Source organism: Strix aluco, chromosome 29 (assembly GCF_031877795.1).
Source record: "Strix aluco isolate bStrAlu1 chromosome 29, bStrAlu1.hap1, whole genome shotgun sequence".
Lineage (NCBI taxonomy): Eukaryota > Metazoa > Chordata > Aves > Strigiformes > Strigidae > Strix > Strix aluco.
The window spans coordinates 2,095,262-2,112,283 of NC_133959.1; the positions used below are offsets into that span (position 1 = coordinate 2,095,262).

The following is a 17,022-nucleotide window of genomic DNA, read 5'->3' on the forward strand; positions in this document are numbered from 1 at the left end:
GTGAAGGAGCTTTCCTGCTCCATTCCCAGCCAGCACAGCGTGGTGCTGAGCCCAACCCTCCTCGGGAATGGCTGAGCCACTGCGGCACTGTCCCAGCTCCCAGCTGGACCTGCTGCTCCCTGCCAGGCTGAGAGCGTGTGTCCGTCCTCCAACAGCCCGGACACAAGTAGGGGTGTGGAAAAATACACCAGGATGGCTCGTGGCCCTGCTAAATTGGTGATGGGAAAAGGGTCAAACCTGCACCGAGGTGGAGGAGCTGAGGGCACGGCCCGGAGCATCGCGCTCAACACTGCCCGACATCCAGGCAGAGCAGGGGGGAGCAGAGCACAGGGGGGCCAATCCTGCTGGGGAGCAGCACTGGCTGAGCGACCCAGTTAATCCCAGTGCAGAGTGGGATTGGGTACAGGGTGGAGCTGGGTGCCTGTAGGGTGATGAGGCGAGGGGAGGGAGCACTCCCAAATCCCAACAGCCACGTGACTGCACAGCTCGGGGCAATGGGAAGCAGAAAGAAAATTAAAAAAAATAAAATCCAGGCAACATCTGGGTTTAAAGAATTTATTTCAAACAAAAATTCCCCAACAAAAAGTTGTACAAAAAGAATAGAGACAAGGGTGGTCATTACAAAAGTGTTCACAGATACAAAAAGTCGCCTGAGCAATCCCGAGCGAGCGGAGCGCGGCCGCAGCGCGGAGGCTGAGGCACGCTCGGCCCTGGCTGTGCGCGGGGAAGCGAGCAGCCCCGCGGGCAGGATTGTCTCAGCGAGGGAATGCAAAGGTCCTCAGCACCCAAACTCTGCTCAGGTCACGCCAGAGCGAGCGGGGTCAGCCCCCGACGTGTGCGCTCAAGCGGTTCCCGCTACAACACCCGGCTCTCCGGTTCCCACACCGGCGAGCGCAGGTCGCTGCTGCGTCCTCACCGCGCCGGGGCCACCGACCCCTCTACGGGTGCAGGATTGAGCCCATCCTGAGCAGGACCCGTGGCCCTGAGGGACTCATTTCAACTCCATCAGCATTTGTGGCTGTCACCAGCCTTGGACCGGGCTTCCTTCTCCTCTCCTCGGCCTCCCAGGAGATGCCAGAGCCACGGCTCGAGCACCCCCGTGGCAGTACGGCAGTTTGGGGGTTGGTTTCAGCCCCATCACAGGGGAGGCATCAGCATACGGTGCAGGTTTGGCTCTGACACACAAGAAGCAGCTTTCCTGTTCTTGGTAAAGGGCACCAAAACACTGCCACAGATCACAGAATCGGCCCCTGAGTCCTCTGCCCTGGTAACAGCCCATGGAAGCTTTTCCAGCTTCAGTATTTAGCTCAAACCATTCTCCCTGCAGGCATCACCAGGCTGTGGCAAAGATTATCAGCAGTGGATGAAGTCTCCGCTTCATACGGCCAGAAAAAGGCCTTTAACTTTCACCAGGAACTGCAATCGTGGTGAGCTACTGCAGGAGAAGGGCTGTGCCTGCATCGCCATAGGACTCAAACCCCAGCAACAATAAAATATTCTCTAGTAATCCTGAGAAATACCTCCAAGCTCCTGTTTTCCACAACAGGAGTTGTCAGAGCACGACCACTGCAGGCAAGGGGAGAGAAAATATCCCCCCACTTTGAACCCCAAAATCCTGGGGCAGTTATTAACCCTCGGCGTCCTGCCCAAGCACACGTGGAGCCGCTCCACAGCGCAGGGTCTCACGTGTTCTCCTCCCACGCGCGAGCCCGCGACACGGCGCTCGGTGTCGGTCCGTAGGACAGTCACGACAGGAGTAGTTGAGGGCAGTGAGCGGAGCCGGGGTCTCGGCGCTGCAGGAGCTCTGGTCTCACGGCCGCCACGTCTCTGTTTCCAGACCCCAGTGCTGCGAGGGTACAAGCTTTCATCCCAAGGGATCGCCACGCTGCCAACCGCGTCCGATGCGCTTCTCTCAACAGGTCATGCAGCGTGGACGGATGTTGTCTGAAGGGGGGTTCGGATCAATCTGCAAAGTCAAGTTTAGAGTCAAAAACCTCAGCAGTGGGTACAGCGCGGCCATCTCCACCAGCCCTCCCAGCCCAGGGGGATTTGTTACCTCCGAGTAGAGCGGAGGTGGTCGGAAGCGAAACTCCTGGATGTAGGCGAAGAAGGGACCTTCCAGGATGCCGCCGAGTTCGCTGCGGCACGGCGGAGCCAGGCTCTGCTCGGCCTCTGGGCTGGACACAACTGCTGAGTATTCAGGGGGAGCTGAAGAGAAGAAGAGATTCATCAAGGAATAGGAAACACTCTCCATTAACAGGAGACACGCAGGTAAAAGGGCTTCAAATCCACTATTTCCCAAACCCTCCCAGTTCCCTGGGGAAGGAACCCAAGAGATGCAACACCACAACCAGAAAAAAAAAATTTAAAAAATTAAGTAAAGCACCAAAAGCTGGTCCTGGAGTAAAAGGCACAGTTAAGAACTTGCTCTGAGCCTTGCTATCCAGAGCGCGTTGAGCAGGGGGTTTTGCAGCACCCAGACAGGCCCCGGGGAGACGCTCACCCTCCGGCTGCTCCGGGATGGTGCTCAGCCAGTCCAGGTTGACGCTGTACTGGCTGCTGACGCTGGACGTGCGGCTCCCGAAGGGATGCAGCGGGATGGTTCCGATGACAAGCGGCAGTTCAAGGAGCAGCTTGGACGTCCCAGGAATATCCACACAAACCTTCAGAGACAGGAGACAGCAGGGAAGCTCAGCTGTTGGTGTTTTCCCAGTCCAGAGGGGCAGATATCTCCCCAGAGCACTGGCTCAAGCTGGCCAGGAGGGAATTCTTGCAGCGGGGTGCAAAGGGGGATGAGAACATTCCTGCACGAGCCCTTGTGCTGTGCATGAGGGGCAACAGGGAGAACCCAAGGCCTCATACAAATCACCAGCCCCCAAAATCCCTGCACTAGCCCAAAGCACGATGAGCACAGCTCTGGTGAGAAGGAGAACACTCAGCACCAAGCTGGGCCACCTGGGGGGTCCCTCACCTTCAGGGAGTATTCCACCTGGATGATGCGGCACTGGAGGATGGACGGACCCACTGGTGGGATCTTCAGTGCCCGCCCGTGCCACACTTCCCGCTTCCCTGCTGCAATGGAGTCACCGACGATGCTGGTCACTACCGATTTCTTCTGCTTCTTAGTGCCCCGAGCGATGAAGGTCTGAGTCTGGATGATGGCCGCCTTGGGCACCACCGCTCGGGTTGTGCAGTTGTCGATCTCAGCAAAGATAGGGATGACCTCACCTACCAAAACAGACGCACATGTCGGAGGAAGGGAGATGGAGCCCGGTCCTGCCTCAAGAAATTCTGCATAGGATCACCGAGGGTTGCTCAGGCTGTCTGGCACTGCAGACACAAGGTTTAAACTCGTCCTGAAGAGTCTGCACACATCAGGTGCACTCACTAAAGCTCTCTGACTGATTTCCTGACAGAAATCAAGAGCCCAGCTCCCAGTGACTCCAAATCCCCTCCCGTTGGGGTCTACCCCAGGGCCCGCAGAGGTTCAAGGGCACCGGCACGTTGTCTCACCTGGGGTGTAACCTTTTCGGTCAATCTTGGCGGTCACAGAAACCTGGCCACGATTGCAGTACCAGGCACGAGCAAGTTTCTCCTTAGCACCTGCCTGGGGAGCCTGGAGAAAGGGAAATATTTAAGCTGTTTAGTAAAGAAAGGATCAAACTCAAAGCAAGCACCTCCCTGGCACTGAGAACCCGTCAGGTAGCATCAGCAACTTCTTCGGTACCTGATGCAAGATGCTGTCGCAATGTGTTAAAGTTTTCAAAAACTAAACAGGCACAGATGACCTCTGCCCGGTCCAGGTAATGCTGGAGGGCACAAGTTACAGGGGGGGGGACAAATATTCCCTCTGGAAATCAGGCCTGCTTTGTAATGCCAGAGGGGAGGCAGAGACCTTCCCCAGGGGCTTCCCGGGGAAGTTTTGGGTGCCGCTTCCCCGAGGTGGAGCAGGGGGCAGCTCACCAGCAGCGCAGGCGTGTTGATGTCGATGGGTTCAATCACTGTGAACTCCTTCTTCACTTTCTTCACTGTCGACCAGGGTCTGTGCAGTTTGGCCTTCACCCAGTAGCGCACGCTGCCGTGCTTTCCCTCGAAGGAGGTAGCCAGAGTCCTGCGTATAAGCAACGAGCAGTTTAGAAAGGATTTGCTGGAAGAATCTCATTTTCGAGGTGCCCTGTCCCCCCTCCCAGGATCTATGTCACACACCAAGCGGCTCCTCTCCCACTTTGCATTAAGCCAACAAAAAAACGTCAACTTACTCGGGGAGCTGGAAGGTGAAGGGGAACTCGTGCCTTCCTGCCTGCAGGACGGTGACCTCACCATTGTCTGCGGGCGAAACAGATTTAAGACTATTATCTCTCTCCTGCAGAACTTCCTCTCTGGGCAAACTGGTGGCGGAGATGTACAATAGATGGCAAAAGAGCAGCATGATGGCAGGGGGAATATTTTTGCCAGGGTTAAACTGCAGCAGCCATCACGCAGCTGTGACAAGAGAGCTGGGCACGTCCCGTGGGCGACGGGCACTTTCTGCTTTCCACATGTCTCCAGGCACGCAGGACCCGGGGGCAGCTTCCCCGGCGGGGGGGGGCTCTGCTTCCTCCTGCAGCCACCCTGCACTGTGGCTCGGGAGAAGGAGCTTGGAGATGCCCGGCCAAGCCCAAAGCAGCTCTGGGAAGGTGGCCAGCCAAGTTCCCCCTGGGTGTGCACCCCCATCCTGCCCGCATTACACAGAGCGACTGGAGTTGGAGGGGACATCTGGGGATCATCTGGTCCAACCCCCCTGTTCAAAAAAAGCTCCTGAACCTCCTCAGGAGTTTTCCAGCACTGCGTCCCTGCCAGGGAGCACCCACAGCAAAAGGGGAGCCTTGTGTGGGACCAGTCCCCAACCAGGGTGTCCTGCACAGCAGCGGAGTCCAGCTGCACACCCCAGGACCCTCAGGGTGCACTCAAGCATTTGAGGTGTCGAGGGGGGCCTGTGCACCCAGTCCCCAGACCTTAAGGCACCTCATGCACCCAGATTTTAGCCAGTTGGAGTGTCATGCACCCAGCATGCAGGGAATCCCCCATGCACCCAGATTCCAGCCAGTTGGGGTGTCATGCACCCAGCAGCAGGGGTATCCCAGGCACCCAGATTCCAGCTGGTTGGGGGGTCTGGAGCACCCAGCAGCCGGAGTGTCCCAGGCTGCCCCATGCACCCAGATTTCAGGTGGTTGGGGTGTCACACACCTAGCAGCCAGGGTGCCCCTTGGCTGCCCCACACATGCACTATTTGGGCCCCTGGGGTCTCCCAGGACACCCTCACCCCCACTCTCAGAGCACCCCGGGGATGCTGCACTGGGGTGGGGGGGTGTTGGGGGGGGGGGGCGGGTATTGGGGTGCCCTACCTGGGGGTGCCAACAGCGTGTCGCGGTGGCTGAGAAACTCCACCTGGTCGCTGTAGCTCTGCGTGTAGGCGGTGCTGGAGCCGGCGCTGCGGGACTCGGTCCAGTGAACGCGGGCAGCGCCCATCGCCCGCAGCCTCAGGGCTCCGAGCCGCGCCGCCGCCGCCAGCTCCAGCACCACCCGGCCCGACACCGCCTGCCCGGGGCTGAAGGCGGCCGGGGAGTCCCGCTCCGTCCCTTCCAGCACGATCAAGAACCGTTTGAGGCGATCGAAGATCATGGCGAGAGCGCGGCGCGCGGCACAGCCCGGCCCCGCCGCCGCCCGCCGCGCTTTAAGTGCCCGGCGCGCCCGGGGGCGGCCCCGGTGGGGCGGGACGGGACGGGACGGGGCGGCCCCGCCGGGCGCTGCAAAACAAGGCAGCGAGCATGTGCAGGCCGGCCCCCCACCCCCCCACCCCTTCTCTTCCCGGCTCCCTGGGGTTGGGGGGGATCGGCCCGTGGCTCCCCAGCTCCTCGGGCAGCCCCGCGACATCCCGATGGGTGTCAGGACCGTGGCGGCCCACGGGAACGTGGCCGGGAGTGGGTCGGTTCCCGGGGCTGTGTGCTGCCAGCCCCACCGTGGGTAACCCCCGCTCTGTTACGGTGTTGCTCAGTGCCCCCCAAAACCCCTCTCCGGCTCCCACCCCGCGGTCCCGTCCCATCAACGGCCTGGACTCGGCACCGGCCAAAATCTGCGTTCCCAGGGTCCCCGCCAGCGGCCGACTTGTCCCTGGGAGCAGCAGCCCCTTCCCCTTCCAGCTCCCGCAGGCCGAAGGCCGCGTGTGGATCCACATCCCGCCTTTCCCAAGAGCCATTCCCAGGGGTCGGAACAGGCTGCGACTGGATTTGGGCTCCTCACGCGGCGCGGCCGGGCCAGCTGGCGACGAAGGGAAAACTGGTCTGGGACATCGCTTCACTTATTTCTAAGAAATCAAGAACTGGCTCCCGTTCAGCTTGTGCAATTACAGCGGGAGCAATACATCCTCCCTGCGCTTTTTAACCAGGCGAGCGCTGCTTTGCTACCAGCTCGTGGTGGGGTTTGCGGGGTGCTGCTTCAAAACCCAGCGATAAATGACACCTGCGTGGGCAGGCACGGCGTGGGGACTCGCTCTGTCGGCAGCATCTGCTGCTGCCGGTGCCCAGCTGGGGTAAAAGCATGAAAACTGGGAATTGGTGATTCTCAGGGCAGACATCACCATTAGCAGCACCCCGAAATGTTGTAAAAGGGAGGAGAGAGGGGTCTACGCCCCCCCCAAAAGGGTTAACACAGCTTTAGAAATTTCCACTCTAATCACGATTGTCACATTTGCAGAGCACCAGAGCTCTCCACCCTGGGTACGGGCTGGGGATAAGACAAAACAGGCCTTAAAAATGTTACTCAGCACTTGGCCACCAAAGTTTTGAGGATTTTTGAGTTGCTCCCAGCTGTGCTGGGCAGGACCTGCTGTGCTGAATTGGGTTGATCTCAGCCACCGAAAATGAGCTGGGCTGAAGCCTTGCAAAGCTTTAGCTGTCTCCAAAGGCTAACTGGAATTGTCTCTCTCCCTCCCCAAGGGAAGGGGACCGTGTTTTATTTTATGGGCACGACCATTTGCTGCCACAAGCAAACATGAATCATAGCAAAGGCTGTAAAGGGAGCTCAGCAGCAATGGGAGAGGGAAAGAAGGAAGGGAGGCATGTCACAGCATGAGTTAACGGGTGACGCCAGCTCCGGGAAGGTGCCTGGTGTCCCCGTGGCCATGCACGGTGACATTAGAGGTGGTGGGGCTCTCGAGAGGGGCCGGAGCCTCAGCTGGGCTGAGGCAGCTTCATCCTGCGCTTGGCATCTCCCTCCTCCCGCCTGTCAGCACACACCCCTCAGCCCGTGACTCAGCCTTCACCCACGGGATGAGAATCTCTGCAAACCTCCCTCCCATGTCAGCTGCACGAGATGTCCACAGCTACCCCTCGGTGCCTCCACGGGGGGTGGGAAGCCCCTCTCTGACCTCTTTGGGACCCCAGCGCTGGGAGAGGGTCTCTCCTCTCTCCTGGGTTTCCAGGTGCAGGGGCTGTGTGGCCACAGCCAAGGGCTTTCCACTCAAGAATGCTCCTGGGCGCCCAAACCCAACTGAAACCCAGGCCAGGCTCGGTGCAGGAGAGATCTCCAACCCTTCAGCCCCACCTAGAGTCTGGCCAGGCTTAAGCTGGTCCCAACAGGAGCTGACACCTTGCCCAGCTCAGAAGGGGCTTCTCCTTCCCTGACCCGCTGCTGGGACCTGGTGGCTTCTCCCACTGACCCTGGAGCAGCACAAGGGTCCCTGGAAAGCCAGAGAGAGGGGGATGCAGCAGGTAAAAAAATCGAGTCAGCAGCTCTACCCCGACCTAATATGGGGACAAGATGGGACAACACGGGGCCTTGCACAAGTGCATGCTCCCGGCTTGAGGAATAAGCTCCGTCCCTGCCGGATTTGCGAGTGTTGCGTATGTACGAGGATTCAGGTGCTGATCGAGGGCCACCCCACAATGGAACAGGAGCCTGACGTGCTCTGAACCCATGTGCCATAACTCTCCTGGATGTCTCCATGAAAATAAAATGGCTTCTAGATGTTTGCCTCTCACCAGGGCAGGACCTACACCTCTGGGAAGTGCTGCGGGACCCTCGGACAGAAGGGATCACTGCACAAAAAGCAGTTCTGTTTCCTAGGGCTCTCACATCACCTCATGCAGAAGAGTCCAGGGCCTTCCTTGCCTTGTCTTTGCCCATTAAACCCCTATCTTTTCCTCTCTTCCTGCTCCTGATCTAAATGGATTACACAATATACATTTAATGGCCCTGCCACACTGTCTGAACATCCTTCTTTCACCCTTTTTCTTGTCTCAAAGCACAGCACCCCAGTGCCAGCGCTCACCACCCTGCCAGGAAACTGCAGATAAACTCACACCTCAGGAGAGAGCAGAAGGGAGGGCTCTTATCTCTGCCTAGCTTCCCTCCTCTGCACTGCCTTGTTACCATGACAAAACCTGCATTTTTTAAACACCACGCAGACACATTTGATCTCACCGAGAAGCAACAAGAAGGGAGCAGTCACAGGGACCTTCAGATGATGGCACGTTTTCAGCAGCTTCTCGCCAGCTGACATCAGGAAGGTCCTGACGCTGCCGTTGGGGACAGCGGGACAGAGCGGGACCCAGCAGGATCCAAAGGAAGCGATTTTGGCTGCAGAACAGCACTTCTCCCCAGCCCGCAGCTTCCACCTCGTGTGATCACATGCCCGTGTCCCTCTCACAAAGCAGAAAGGAATCTGCATATAGACAGAGACAATAAAATCCCAGCCCACAAGTTCTGGCGAGGCTCTCTGCTCCCCAAGGAGCCCAGTTCAACTCTCCCCGTGCAGCAGGCGAGGGCCAGAAACCATCAGCTCTGAGCTACAGGAGTGCAGGGTGCTGGCGAGGCCGAGCAGCTCGTGCAATTCCTCCAGCCCCTGGCCAAGAGCCCTTCTCCAGGTGGCTCCAGGGGCTTCTATTGTACACAATCCCAGCAGAAAAATCCAAACATGCTCGCAGCAGCTCGTGGCTTCCCTACAGACATTCACTGCGGGGATCACGGGGAATAAAACTCACCCTGTAACCTCACAGCTAACGCGGCCACCATCCAAACACTGCGGCGACCAAGTGCTCAGCTCCTTCTCTGCTGGAGTTCAGGGCAAGGGCTTCTCCCATGTCCTTAATTGTAATTGGAGCACTTAGCACAGTTGCAGCTGCAGAGGGGCCATCTTTAGGCGCAGCACGGCAGAGCCACTGCCAAAAGACACAAACTCCGGAGTAATGCAGGTGTTTGGAGCAGATGGCAAGGGACAGACATCCAGAAATAGAGAGTATGACCTCCCACTGTGGTCCAGGGACAAGAACACCTCCAGGAAGGCAGCTCACATCCTCTTTCCATCATTCCAGCTTCTTCCTGCAACCTCCACATTTGCCAGCTAGGGCTGGCACCGTTTTCTGTTGCACTTGGCCACTGACACAATTAAATGCCCTCAGCAGGAGTCAGAAGTCCTACGGCCATCTCCAGGGCTGGGCAGCACATAGCACCGTGTCCCAGGCAACACTAAGGCCATCAGAAGCAGGGAAAGGGGGGAAAAAAGCCACAGAGCCATGACTATAACGCTATCACTGGAGGGGAGGATAAAAGACATGCACTTTCCTAAGAAAAGACAGAGTTAGTGAGAGGATGGACAGCTGAGATGTCCCATACCCCTTGGCTCTGGATCATTTCACCCCAACCACACAAAGAATTCGAGTGACATGTCCTCTTGCACTAGATCTAAGCAACGTGCCAGCTGGGCATGCAGTCCCAGCATCAGGAAACTGAAAATAAATATTTACTGAACTACTAAGTGCTCTTTCCACACTTGCGAACAGACACTTCTATTTGCACTTCCCTGCACAAACAGACCAAAAGCCACAACTTCCATGCTCACCCGGCCCGAGTTTGCAGGCAGCCTCCTAGAAACCAGCAGCAGAGAAACCAAAGGTGAGAAGAGGGTGTCCAAGAGGGACAACCCTGCTTGGGTTGACAAGCACCCACGTGGGGGTACCTGCAGCCTAAGGGGGGTCCCAACCCCACGCCCTGGAGCAGAGAACCAGCCCCATGCCCCAGCCTTACCAGGGATGAGCTGGCAGCGGCGGTTCAGGAAGGTCTGGGAGGCCGTGTAGTCATGGTAGACGACGTTGAGCCCCACGCTGTGGTTCTCCAGCCAGTGCGCGAGGGCGCGTCCGCGAGCGTAGACCTCCAGCGCCCGCAGGCGCAGCGCCCCGCGTAGCTCCAGCCGCACCCGGCCGTGCAGCAGCTCCCCGCTGCCGTAGGCGCCGCACACTTGCCCACCCTCCAGCTCCACCGCCAAGCTCCGCACACGCCCCAGGGGCTGCATCGCTGGTGGCCCCGGCACTCCGGCAGCTCTAGGAGGCTGGTCGCTGCCTGGGCTGAGGTGAGCGGGACAGGCGGCTGCGCAGCCCTCCAGGGAGGGGAGGAAAGAGCAAAGGCTACACCGAAAGTCCCTAATTTATCCCTGCCCCTAACTGGCCCAACCCTGCAGACTTAATCTTCCCCAGGGTTGGACTGAGACCCTGTTTTGCAGCGATGTTTTGGCGTTGACCTCACGTGCGTGAGGTTGATGCCGTGCCAAGGCTGGGGCTGCAGAGACGAGCGACGTGTTTTTAAACCAATCGAGAAATAACGTGACTTCATCTTATCTCTGAGTCGCAGACACTGTCGACGTGCAACTGGTACGTGCTGGTGGCTCCGTCGGCAGGGAGGGGTGTCACACACCACCAACCGTGCTGGCAGATTTCACAAAGCTGGGGGAACGAAGAAAGGTTGTTTGGCCTTCCCAGTTCAGGCATTCCTGGGGCATTGCTGGAAGGGGTGGGAGACGAGTTTAGAAAGCAAAGACCCTTGCTTTCAGAAGCCAGTTTACTTTCTGTGTCTGAAGTTGCACCAAAATCCACATGAAAAAGAAAGTGAATAACCACAGGGTCCTCCCAGCAACAGCTCCCCAACCAGCTGGTTCCACCAAAAGGGTGACGTCCATCACTTATTCCCAGTGAACCGTGGCTGTTTCTGCGGTCACACAGGTGGCAATGCCACCTCAGGGTCATGTCAAAGTGATGGGACAGACTTGTAGCAGATGCAAGACCCTGTTACTACACCAAATGATGCAATCTAGGTGTTTGAATCGAGGTGTTTGCAACGCGCCGGCGGAAGATACCGCATTTGCAAGACGTGAGTATGTGGCTGGAGCGAAGACTGTCCCTTTCCCAAGAGACATAGAGTCCAATCCCAAGAAGAGAGCACGAGGGCTCGTGGGCCCAGCTCACACACAAACTGCGGCAATTGGAAATGGTTTAGTAACCTGTGCTCAGATGCTCTGGTGCTGGCTCAGGGCACATGTGAATCAAGCCCATCTGCATCGAAAGGCTGAGAAGAGCTTGTGAAGTGGCAGCTGTGACAAGGTGGCAGCTGACCCTGCTCACTCGGCCTCCCAAGGTGACGGGGCAGCCCAGCCCGCACTGATCACTCTTTAAAATACCTACTTCCCAAACAGAGATAGTGCAAGCTCAGCATTCTGGAAACCCACATGTGTTATCAACTCAACAAAAATACACAGCTCACCTCTAGGAAAACAGCCCACTCATCATAAGCTGGGGAGAGCTACCTCTCTGCCCTACTGTTCACTGACCTTTGCTTTCAGGCCTTGACACCAAAATCCAAACAGATAATAAGGGAATATTCCAGCCCACACACAGCCCTGACAGTGCCTCTCACTTTGCTTCTGATCTCTTGCCCTTTCTCTGAGCTTCCCCCTACCCCATCTGCTTCCTCCTGCCCCAGCACCTGCCTAGAAGCACTCAGTGGGTCTCACAATCCGGAGAGATGTGTCACCCACGTCTCCAGGCTAATCTCCCAGTGTTTATTCTTGCTGTCACAACACCTTCTTGTGTCCTCATTCAATCTGAGAAAGAAACGTTCCCTGTAATAACACACAGTTGGGCCAAGAGCAGGGCACCAGGACTGCTAACAGGTAACACGAGGCGTAGGTTGGGTAGCAAGGTCTGGGCGGTCACCAAAGAAGGGAGAACATCACGGTGTGAAGGTCACCTTCCTCTGGGGACAGTATCTTTTCTCACCTTCCTCTGGGGACAGTATCTTTTCAGGGTCCCCAGGGGGATACGGCTCACTGGGGAGTTTGCCGTTTGGATTTCCGCTGGGCCTCTGGACTTGGGCGTGAACTCCTCTTTCTGCTGGGTCCTGAAGAGGTTCTGCGCCCTCCAGGGTAGCCCCAGGTGTGAGCATTTGATCTGAGGACAGAGAAAAGCTTTCAGCACATGGAGCCAGGGAAGAGGCAGGTGGTAATGTGGAACCTGGCAGCCCCTACATCTGAGGGGTCACCCCCCTGGGCAGGTGCAGTCTGTGCCAGCCTGCATCCTCTCTCTCTGGCAGATGTGCAGCCTTCTCCGCTGGTGGTGCAAAGAGATGTTTACCCTGGCTGGACACCTCTAGTCACGCCAGTCTTCCTCTTTGACCCTCTGTGAGGCACCAGAATCACCTTCCCGCTCCCTGCAATGTTCCTTGGCTTAGGGATTTGGTTCCCTGTCCTTCCTCTCCCTTCAAAGATTTTTCTCAGCTACGACTCTGCTCCCCACAGAGCATTTACTTGAGACTGGAGGCAGACAGGATCTGACGCATGGCTGTCTTGTCTCAAGTAGCTCAAGAGCACACACTAAAACTGATGATGTTAATGGGGAGGCTACAGCTTCGCTTGGTATAATCCTGCTTCCCCAAGCCGCCCCATGGTAAATCCAAGCCTATTAAGGCTGCACCTGCTGTAGCATGTCTTCAGAGAGTAGTTGTTTCTGCTGTCTGTGTGGGACCAGCATGGCCTGCGTGGTTGTGACAGAACTTTCATCTGCTGACAGGTGGAATTGAAATAAAAATTAAATTCAAGTCAGCAAATTAGGAGGCAACATCAGAAAAGCTTTGCAGTTTGACTTGCAGTCACAGAGCTGCATGCATTTCCATTAACGAGAGGAAAAGACAGGCTTTGCCGTCAGCACTTTGCTGAAAACCTTTGCCCAGACAGAAAACAATTCTCAGGGTGAGGAGGCAAATGAAGAAACTCACATGGCAGTTACAGGAATATCACTCCATATGCTAGTTCTGGAGCTGGTCCAGAAGTTTGGGGCCAAGGAAAGGATCGATTCAGCTATGATCTGTTCCACATTTAGTAAAACAAATGGCTTAGAAACAGATACATGGCATGAAGGGACCTCTCTCTGAGCTGCAGAGTACTGGCCATCAGAAACAGGAGGCAACGTCAGAGGAGGATTTTCTTAATGCCTTCCATGACCAGCTCTAACCACATCCCTTCCTGAGGTTGCATAAGCACAGCTTTTGATCGAAATCCTCTCCTTCCTCCCAAATACAAATGCAAAACAACTTCTAAAAACAAATGTAGCAAGGGAGGAAGATTGAGCCACTGGTTCACATCCCAGAAATCTTTCACGTTGCCTGAACATGCTGAACATTGCTGCGTGATGGCAGTGAGTGTGTATAGCTGGCACAGGCATCGATGTGGCGGGTGAGATGGCATTTGGGGAGGTGAAATCTCTCCTGAGATTAGGAGCTGCTGTGGGAACCAGCAGCAGCAGGCATGGGGCTGAGCACAGCTGTCCTGCCTGGTTTTGGGGTAACAGTCACCATTTACTGGAGACCTGATGCTGCGCCGGTGCCTTCCTGCCATCTCCAAACTGTGATGTCTGCGCTGCCTCCTTTCCCAGAGCCCTGGGCACTGCTGCCCCTCACCCAGAGCCAGGAGAACCTCGGCGGGCACCCCAAGGGCCTGAGCAACGCGGCCTTACTGTGGTAGTGGAAGGGGATGTGGCTCTCGCGGTGGCTCCTGCTGTCTGCCATCACCCTCTGGCTCTGGCAGGGCGGCTGATAGGCTGCCTGCTGCGTTGCGCTGAAGAAATGGGAGCCTGAACACTCATCTCCCAGGCAGACGTTGCTTTGATGTTTCTGAAGTAGCAAGTCAGGCTTCGGTGTGAGGTTCCACCTGTCAGTCTGGAGAACAGGAGAGCTGCTGTAACAGAAACAGGCGGTAGCTGGGAAAGGCGCCCTACTGCACATCACACCCTGCACAGCCCCGAGTCCAGCACTGCCACATGCTGTGGGGAGGGGAGAAGGGACAACAACATCGGCTGTAGGTGCCAGAGCAGCATAAGTAAAAGAAAAGAGGGTCCCCACCAGAGAAACATCCGCACAGCAAAGCTGGGAACAGACCTCTGGGTAGGAGAGCTGTGTAGTCGTGGTTCTTACCAACGCTTGATTTCTCTCAGGGTCTTCATTGCCTCTGGGCATGGATGAGGCATATTTGTTGGGATGAACAATAGTTACAGGCTCTGGTGAAAGCAAAAGTGAAGGATGTCAGAGCACTCCGGTCTCTGAACAACCTATAGCTACAGCAGCTTCTCCTCCTGCAGTAGAGCACAGGAATGAATACAGCGATTTATCCTGCCAGGGAAGGGGAGCGAGGATGAAACTGGGCCTCACGGTGATGACACTGATGCTGAGTATGTAAAAACTATAAAACATTCAAAATATAAAATTATATACATATCATATGAATGCGTTATATCTTTATCTATAATTACATCACTAAAACCAAGTAATAAAACCTACTGCTCAGCTTGTTATAAACCTCAGTAGTGGTGTGTACACGTTGCCTCTGTGTCACAGACTTCCCCTACCCAGATCATGCCCTGGGAAGAGCTCTGATGTCGAGGTGGAGAATCTGGTGCAACCATCCCCCAGCTGCATGTTCGTTCGGTGGATCTGGGAGGCAGCACGTTCCTTGTCATAGACTCTGCAAGATACCAGGTAGGAGCTGCTGAACTAGCAGTGTTCCTCAGAAAGAGCAGTTCCTGGGGATGCCCATCAGGGTCTCCTGCTGATACCTGGTGTCCTGGCGCACTGTAGGCACGTTTCTGCTCGCACAAAGATCCACTGCTTCTAGGATCCCCAAATTTAATAGTAGACGTGTGCTGAAGGGAAGCCAGGAGAGCTACAGAACAGGCACTTAAAGCATAATCCCTTTGTTTCCCCTCTGTGTCTTTCCATCCATCTGGTTTTCACTGGCACAGATCCCGCCCTTTTCAGGACAAAATTCAACATGAGAACGTGCTGCCCTTTAACTGTGTCTTGGTCCTCCCCAAAATCATGCTGTTACCTTTTCACTTGGCTTTGCGGGTGCACTCCGTTCACCCTTAAACTGCGCTTGATAAGAAGTGTGGTAATAGGACTGTCCATCCCCTTTAATAGTAGGAAGACATCCTGCCAAACAGCCAGAAGGGGAAGTGAATGGTGTTATTTCTAAAAACGCTCTATTTACCCTTGAAAGGAAATATTAATGATATTGAAGCTGCAATCTTGAGGCAGCTGCTCTTTTAGCATTTTAGTACTACTGAATCTATTTCATAGAATCACAGAATCATCTAGGTAGGAAGGGACCTTGAAGATCATCTAGTCCAACGTTAACCCAGCACTGACAGATCCCAACTACACCAGATCCCTCAGCGCTGGGTCAACCCGACTCTTAAACACCTCCAGGGATGGGGACTCCACCACCTCCCTGGGCAGCCCATTCCAACGCCCAACAATCCCTTCTGCAAAGAAATCCTTCCTAAGAGCCAGTCTAAACCTTCCCTGGCGCAGCTTGAGGCCATTCCCTCTTGTCCTATCACTTATTACTTGGCTCAAGAGACTCATCCCCCCTCTCTGCACCCTCCTTTCAGGGAGTTGGAGAGGGCCAGGAGGTCTCCCCTCAGCCTCCTCTTCTCCAGACTAAACCCCCCTAGTTCTCTCAGCCGCTCCCCATCAGACCTGTGCTCCAGACCCTGCACCAGCTCCGTTGCCCTTCTCTGGACACGCTCGAGTCATTCAATGACCTTTTTGGAGTGAGGGGCCCAAAACTGAACCCACTCATCGAGGGGCGGCCTCACCAGTGCCGAGCACAGGGGTAAGATCCCTTCCCTGTCCCTGCTGGCCACGCTATTGCTGATACATGTATGTTCTGATACATTTCATGTAATGAAATGGCAAAGCAGTTTACACCAGATTGCGATAAGGTGAGCTGCAACACTGCAGAACACGGATGAGGTGCATCAGAAGCGTGAAAACAGCAGCATCTGGGGATACAGCAAGTGTAAAGGCAGCTGGAAAGGGTGCGCAGCAAAAGCTTGGCTAGCGAGTGGCTCTTCTTAGTGCTATTAACCTGTTCTGTGAGCATCAGATTGACTGACTCAGCTATAAAAAGGGAAAGCAAAATATCCAAATAGTTCTAACAGCTTTAATTGCTCGCATCATGACTCTGAGCCAAGCCACTGAACCCCCTGGACTGTGGGGAAGGTCTGTTGGGACGGGCGGGTCTGTAAAACAGCTCACCCCTGTGCGAGTGCCGTGGCCTGGTAGCAGGCTGGGTCTCCCGTGTCAGGTACAAGAAGGTGTAGACGGATGGAGGGAGCCTTATTTTCTCTCTGTCGCCACATGGAATGTTATCCTTCCATTTCTTGGCTGTGGTCAGGGGGGTCTCTGAAGGGGGGTGTGGGGACAGGGGAAGCTCTCCCGCGTCGCTGAGGACACGGATGCAGGGGTCTGTGCACACGTGGACATGCGACTCTGGGGGAACAACTGGGGCCACCGGTTGCAGAGGCCTCTCTGGAAACACCAGGCGAGTTTCCGAGGAGGTGTCCCCACCATCACCCCCAGCCGAGCCCAGCCCCTGCCCGTGGCGGGGCCGGCGCCGACCTGTAAACCCCCCAGAAAGGGGAGAACTGGGTGTGAGAAAATGGCTGACGGGCGCTTCCCGGCGCGCAGCCCCCAGCTGGAAGTGGGAGGCCTTTAGGAAGGGAAGGCCCGTCAGGGGGGCCGGGATCGCCGGCACCGCGCTGGTCGCCATCGCCGAGGCGGCGGGAGGCCGCGGCCAGGCTTCGGCAGCCACCGGGCCGCGTCGCCATGGCGACGGCTCCGCCACCTTCCCGGCGAGCCCCGCGCCCGCTCCAGGCGAGCCGC

At 56.3% G+C, this 17,022-nt stretch overlaps 2 protein-coding genes across 6 annotated transcripts; both read right to left on the reverse strand.

Annotated features, from left to right (window-relative positions):
• Window positions 1–541: 541 nt before the first annotated feature.
• On the reverse strand, window positions 542–10,503 carry ARRDC2 (arrestin domain containing 2). Of its 5 annotated transcripts, none has more exons than XM_074808974.1 (10): window positions 10,063–10,199; window positions 9,878–9,902; window positions 5,385–9,197; window positions 4,260–4,326; window positions 3,964–4,111; window positions 3,514–3,616; window positions 2,972–3,228; window positions 2,504–2,663; window positions 2,057–2,208; window positions 542–1,966 (listed from the first exon to the last, which is right to left on the reverse strand). In XM_074808974.1, exons 3-10 carry the CDS (start codon window positions 5,911–5,913, stop codon window positions 1,913–1,915), a joined length of 1,470 nt encoding a protein of 489 aa, XP_074665075.1. In that variant the 5' UTR covers window positions 5,914–9,197; window positions 9,878–9,902; window positions 10,063–10,199; the 3' UTR covers window positions 542–1,912. The 5 variants fall into 5 exon arrangements, with proteins under 5 accessions (XP_074665075.1, XP_074665076.1, XP_074665074.1 ...); XM_074808975.1 differs by having other exon boundaries at window positions 5,385–8,701; window positions 9,021–9,902; XM_074808973.1 differs by lacking the exon at window positions 9,878–9,902.
• Window positions 10,504–10,732: 229 nt separating this feature from the next.
• On the reverse strand, window positions 10,733–16,997 carry SAXO5 (stabilizer of axonemal microtubules 5; the record flags this gene model as incomplete). Its single annotated transcript, XM_074808978.1, is given in 11 exon segments — window positions 10,733–12,254; window positions 12,777–12,865; window positions 13,815–14,016; window positions 14,236–14,354; window positions 14,703–14,859; window positions 14,910–14,996; window positions 15,182–15,285; window positions 16,396–16,742; window positions 16,744–16,825; window positions 16,828–16,933; window positions 16,935–16,997. Coding segments are annotated over 11 exon segments (1,560 nt in total), but the record flags the coding sequence as incomplete, so codon positions are not given.
• Window positions 16,998–17,022: the final 25 nt, after the last annotated feature.